Genomic DNA, 5,886 nt, shown 5'->3' with positions numbered 1-5,886 from the left:
GGAGTCTCACTCTGTCGCCCAGGCTGGAGTGCAGTGGCCGGATCTCAGCTCACTGCAAGCTCCGCCTCCGGGGTTCATGCCATTCTCCTGCCTCAGGCTCCGGAGTAGCTGAGACTACAGGTGCCCGCCGCCTCGCCCGGCTAGTTTTTTGAATTTTTTATTAGAGACGGGGTTTCACCGGGTTAGCCAGGATGGTCTCGATCTCCTGACCTCGTGATCCGCCCGTCTCGGTCTCCCAGAGTGCTGGGATTACAGGCTTGAGCCACCGCGCCCGGCCAAGTTTTAGTTTTAAAATACATTAGGAAAATGTATACCCACAGACCGAGAAAATTATAATGATTGCTAGAAGTCTTCTACAACATTTTAATCAGCCCAGGGCGTGCATGTGTGTATTTGCTAATGCCACACATTCTGCCAGATGTATGTTTTCCATCAAAGAGTTCCAGTGTACTTCATGGATTGACTCATTTACCTTCATCACATTCCCGTAGTATAGGAAGAAAATATTATCAGTCCGGTCCTATTTTACAAGTTCAATCTCCAAGTAAAATTTCATTCTTAAAAAAAGAGGGTGGCATAATTGGTTACTGGAAATTGGCTATATAGCTAACTGCTTTTCCTTCTATGTCCTATTCCCTCCTTGGAGAAAAAGTCTATACTAGCCTCCTACCTTTCGTTTTAGAGATGCCCTGCTGGTCTTGGAAACATTTCCTTGAAGCTGATGAGATCCAAAATTGTACCAAACAACAGGGGTTCCTCGGGGCTTTCTTGGGTCTACAGAAAACTTCTGAAAAGGATTACTGTCTGGATCAGCCTTATCTAGTTAGACCCTTTAACTTGGAAAAAGATTGATAGGAAGGGAACTCAGACCTCTGAAGTCAGTTAGAAGATTGTTAGACTGCTTGGGGTAGGGAGTGTGCATTAAGTTAGGCCTACCTAAAATGCAGTGGCGTAGAACTCATTAGAAGTCTTGGTTCCTATGCAGTATCTCTGCAAAATCATAGTCTGTGGAGCCACTATTTTAGCTAGGGTGCTGAAGTATGCTGAAGGCATACCTTTCTCAGATTTTCATTTATTCTGTTTAATTTACTGAATTCTTATCTGATGCCTGGTACTCTAAGTTCCAGAAATTTTTGGTTTCCCTAAACCCCCAAGTTATACTTCACAGGTTCATTGAGCAATTATTTAAGTATTTGAGTTCCTGCTATGTGCTTAGACATTGTTCTAGCTTGATCTCAGAGCTAACCATGATCCACACTTCAGAAATTCCACCCAGGGACCCAACTACCTATGCAAGATTGTCCTGCCTTTTGTGTGGACCTTCAGAAAATGACTTGTTAACGGCCTGTCCTTTTGGTTTTCTTGTCTATGAAATTGAGCTCTACCTGCTTCTGCCTGCTTCACAGATGTACTTAATGGTAATTTGGTGCTTGTCATCTGGCTTTGAATGCCGAGCAGTGTGCTATTAAATGACATGATTGATTGTTGCTAACTATGTGTTTAAATGTTAGTGCCTCTTATTTCTGAGGAATCCCTTATTGAGGAGAAATTGCAAACTGTGACCAGAAATCAAGGAATACCAGTAGCTGATAAAATGCCTAATATTCACTTCCCTAGATGAGAATATGTTCTTGTAAATGTTTTAGCTCATATCTATTTAAAATTAAATGCGTGTTCTTTAAAGTAAGTTGTTCTTAAAGTGTTGCTTATGTTTTGCAGCTCTGACTTGGCATTTGATCTGGAAGGATATGTTTTTATTCTGATAAACGATGTCCTGACAGCAGCAAATGGTGCATATGTAAAACAAAAATTAGATTCAAAAGTAAGTAGCAATCTAAAGCTTCTTTAACAGATGTGTACTGATGTTGGGAATGTCAGTTCATCGGAGAAAAAGTGTACTTTTCTCCTGGTAAGAAAGTACTTACCAGGGATGAGAAAGACATAGTGGCTCTGTGAGGGTAAAATTCCTGTACTTTGGTGTTCATAGAAGAAACTTTATTTTTTAATTAATTAGCAATTAGCTTTTAGTCCAGGCTTTTCTGGGATTGTGTGAATTTTGACTTCGTGTGGGGTAGGAAAGGTAAAGCGTGTTCACTGAAGTGTCTTTAAATGTTCTTGGCTGTATTCTAGAGGACTTTCTGGGGATCTGGGAGGCAGAAAGAGAACTACCTGGAAACCTTTGGGCAGACTTGAAGGGAAATGAGTGTTGGAAGGGGCTGCAAAACAAAAATGGCCTTTATGTATTTGCCCTATAAATAATGGGAAATTTTAGGGAGCATTTGGATCTCTGTCTCTCTCAGGGGCAACACTGTGTTTCCTGGCCTTGGCTTTACCAGATATTGTTTGTTGTTTACTATATACTTTAAAAATGTTATTTTTAGATCAAGCCAGATTATTAGAAAGCTGAGTATTTGAATCATATTGTTTTTGCAACATTATGTTATGAGATTACATTACGGTAAGAAACAACTAAATGGACCTCAACTTTATATATCCTAGGGTTGCTAATTGAAGGAATTGTCCTTGATATCATAATGTATCCTATATGAGGACCCATATGAGATGCTTATCTTAGATGTCACCATAGTTTTTCCTGAGCAGCTGGTACATTTTTATCTCATAATTACTTCTTGTAACTGACCATGACTTTATCTTATTTTCCTACCCATGTTTTCTCTTTAATGGCTTAGTTTTTAGTCTTTTCTATTATATGTACAGTATTTCTGAGACTACTTAAGCTCCTTTTTGGGAGCTTAGATAATAAATAAATACAAGTGTCGTACCTGCTTGATAGTACTATTAGTACTTTGAATTGACCTTGCCTTGGCCAGGGACTTTGCCTGCTCCTCTAGAAAAGAAGTATAGATTGAATGTCTATCCCAGTAGTTTTCATTATTTTGCAGATAGATAGTTTTTTTTTTTTTTTTTGGAATAGCCTCAAAGAACCAAGGACAGTGTTGATTTGTTTCCAACCCATTTTCTTTAAATATGCATGTCTTGGCTTCCATTTATTTGCTTTGATGAATCTATATGATGGTTGCATTTTAATGGAAGCTACTAGTAAGAATTTTTATCTTTTTAAAATAGCTGGAGAAGAGGTAGCAGTTAGTGATTGGTCTTACTCTTTTCTTCAGCCCATTTGCTACTTTGGAAAATAGATACTATTAATGACATTTTATTTGTCCAGTAGCTTCAGTTGTCTAAAACAGCACTGTTCAATAGAATTTTCTGTGACATCGGAAATTTGTATTTCTGTGTTCCATTAACTGGTCATGAGCCATGCATGGCCCTTGAGCACTTGAAAATAACTGAGAAACTGAAATCAGTAGTTTTACGTGATTGAAATTAAACTGAAATAGCTACTTGTGGCCAGTGGCTACCATATTAGTACAATCTATAGTACATCCTAGAACCTAGAAAAAAAAACCAAGAACGTTTCTGAGTATTTTATTCCTAGGAGAGCCCTTCAGTTTCTCACTTAGAAATGACTATGACTTATTTGTAGTAGAACTTTTAAGTTCATTGATTACTTCTCCTAGCTCATATCTTACAAGCAACAAACTAGAAGGTAGAATTCTATTTAGAGGCAGAGAGGTTTACCAGCAGTATGAAAGGTCAGCCAACAAGAGAAACAGTCGGATTATAAAAGGCAGAAATACTGAAGAAGAAAAAAAGATGTAGGGTCTATTAAACAGCCGTAAGGGCAACACTGAATAAGAATATACTACATAAACATAATAATACAGATTTTTGATGCATAACAGTGTGTCATAAGACATAATAATACATGTTTATGATGATGCCCTAAATCTAGTTTTAGTCAGTGTACTTTATTTAAGGAGGCAGGGAGAAAGACATTCAAAACAGTTAAAATGCATAAAGAAAAACAGAAGTTTTGGCATTTAGGTTTTTGCTGGTTGTCAGTTACTGGATGGTGTGTATCTGTGTGTACATGTGTGTCTCCATGCACATCCTGTACTTCCTGGATAACACTCATGCCTCTGGCTGACTGGGCACCCTTCTTAAAGGTTGTTCCAGTATGACTTTCTTTTTGCTGCTGTACACATGAGGCACACCTTTACACTGATACTTGTGGTGACCATAAGCAGTCAGTTACTTGGTTTATCCCAGAGGCAGTAAGGCAGTACGGCCATGCTGAGGTGCTTTTTTAAACATCAGGAGTTTTCTTGTTTTGTTTTGTTTTTAAGAGTAAAGAAACAAAAGAATGGCTACTCCATAGGCAAGGCAGCCAATCAGGAGTTTTGTTACTGATAATACCAGGACTGCTTACAATCATAGTCCATTGAGTATTAGTCATATGGCATAAAGATTTTGTGCTGCATTTTAGACCTGAATGTAGCTATCGAATTTAAAACTTAACTTTATAATACTACTTAAAATAATGCACGTTTATGATAGAAGTAGTAGAAAACGTGGATAAACAAAAGGAAGAAAACATAAATCTCCCTTAATACTATCATCGAGTGAGAAGCACTGTTTTGGTGGATATCCTTTATTTTGTGTGTATGTGTGTGCACATTTATCTATATGTTAAAATTTTAAGCAAAGGAGGGATGATACATTTTCTAACTTGTATTTTTCACTTAGTACCATTTCTTAAACACCTTTCTATGGCAGTCAGCATCATTAAACATGTTTAGTGGCTGTGTAATGTTTTATTGTACAGCTGTGTTACAGTCTAGTCATCTAATCAGCTAGTTTTCCTTTTTTTTTTTTTGAGATGGAGTCTCACTCTGTCGCCCAGCCTGGAGTGCAGTGGTACAGTCTCAGCTCAATGCAACCTCTGTCTCCTGGGTTCAAGTGATTCTTGTGCCTCAGCCTCTTGAACAGCTGGGATTACAGGTGTCCACCACCAGACCAGTCTTAAGTTTTGTATTTTTAGTAGAGATGGGGTTTCTCTATGTTGGCCAGGCTGGTCTCAAATTCCTGACCTCAGGTGATCGCCTGTCTCGGCCTCCTCAAATGCTGGGATGACAGGCATGAGCCACTGCACCCAGCCTAATCAGCTAGTTTTCTATTGTTGGGTATTTATTTCCAATTTTTCAGTGTTGCTTTTGAGAAGGCAGTTCAACTTTTCTCATCAGTCAGTAATCTTTCAATCACAGGAGTTAGGCAAGTGCTATGCCCCCATCCTTACCACTCCCTCACTGTCCCCTCTTCCCACCTCTCAAACCCTGGTCCGCATTTTCAGGAGACTGCTTCATGATAAATGTTCCATAAGTGTGTGAATCAAAGGTGGACTCAGAGTTCTTATAGGCTCCCTGTGTTTGAAGATGTGTGTTGTCCTTTGTTGCTCCCTAGTAGTTAAGAACCCAATGAGTCATACTGTGTTCTGGGAGTTGTAGTTATAGTAATCTTAATCTTCATTGTACTTCATGTGCACATTTTCAGAAATACTTCACTGAGAAGTGCTGTCCATTATTATTGGTCTAGGCCTGAGTCTGTGTGTCTGAATCTGGCCATCTTTTTTTGTTTGCTTGCTTTGTGCTTTTTGTTTGTTTGTTTGTTTTTTTGAGCTAGGGTCTTGTTCTGTTGCACAAGTTGGAATGCAGTGGCATAATCAGAGCTCACTGCAGCCTCCCTCGGATTCCTGGGTTCAAGGAGTCCTCCCACCTCAGTCTCCTGAGTAGCTGGGACTACAGGTGCATACCACCATTCCTGGCTAATTTTTTTTTTTTTTTTTAAATTTAAGATAGGTTTTTGCTCTGTTAACCAGGCTGGAGTATAGTGATAGGATCTCGATCTTGGCTCACTGCAGCCTTGAACTCCCAGGCTTAAGTAATCCACCCACATCAGCCTCCTCAGTAGCTGGGATTTAACAGGCACGTGCCACCATGCTCTGCTAGGTTTTTTTTTTTTTTTTTT

The 5,886-nt window shown here is 39.1% G+C and overlaps 1 protein-coding gene across 2 annotated transcripts in view; it reads left to right on the top strand.

Annotated features, from left to right (window-relative positions):
• SLC35D1 (solute carrier family 35 (UDP-GlcA/UDP-GalNAc transporter), member D1) overlaps window positions 1-5,886 on the top strand; it is a 60,564-nt gene that overhangs the window by 8,364 nt on the left and 46,314 nt on the right. For both annotated transcript variants that reach the window (XM_011994977.1, XM_011994976.1), the window contains one exon: window positions 1,720-1,822. In XM_011994977.1, coding sequence (XP_011850367.1) covers window positions 1,720-1,822 — 103 coding nt within the window. The remainder of the gene's footprint in view (window positions 1-1,719; window positions 1,823-5,886) is intronic.

The sequence above is a fragment of the Mandrillus leucophaeus genome, unplaced genomic scaffold, assembly GCF_000951045.1.
Source record: "Mandrillus leucophaeus isolate KB7577 unplaced genomic scaffold, Mleu.le_1.0 Scaffold464, whole genome shotgun sequence".
NCBI lineage: Eukaryota > Metazoa > Chordata > Mammalia > Primates > Cercopithecidae > Mandrillus > Mandrillus leucophaeus.
Note: the sequence above shows the minus strand (reverse complement) of the source record. Positions and strands in the feature narration are given on the sequence as shown.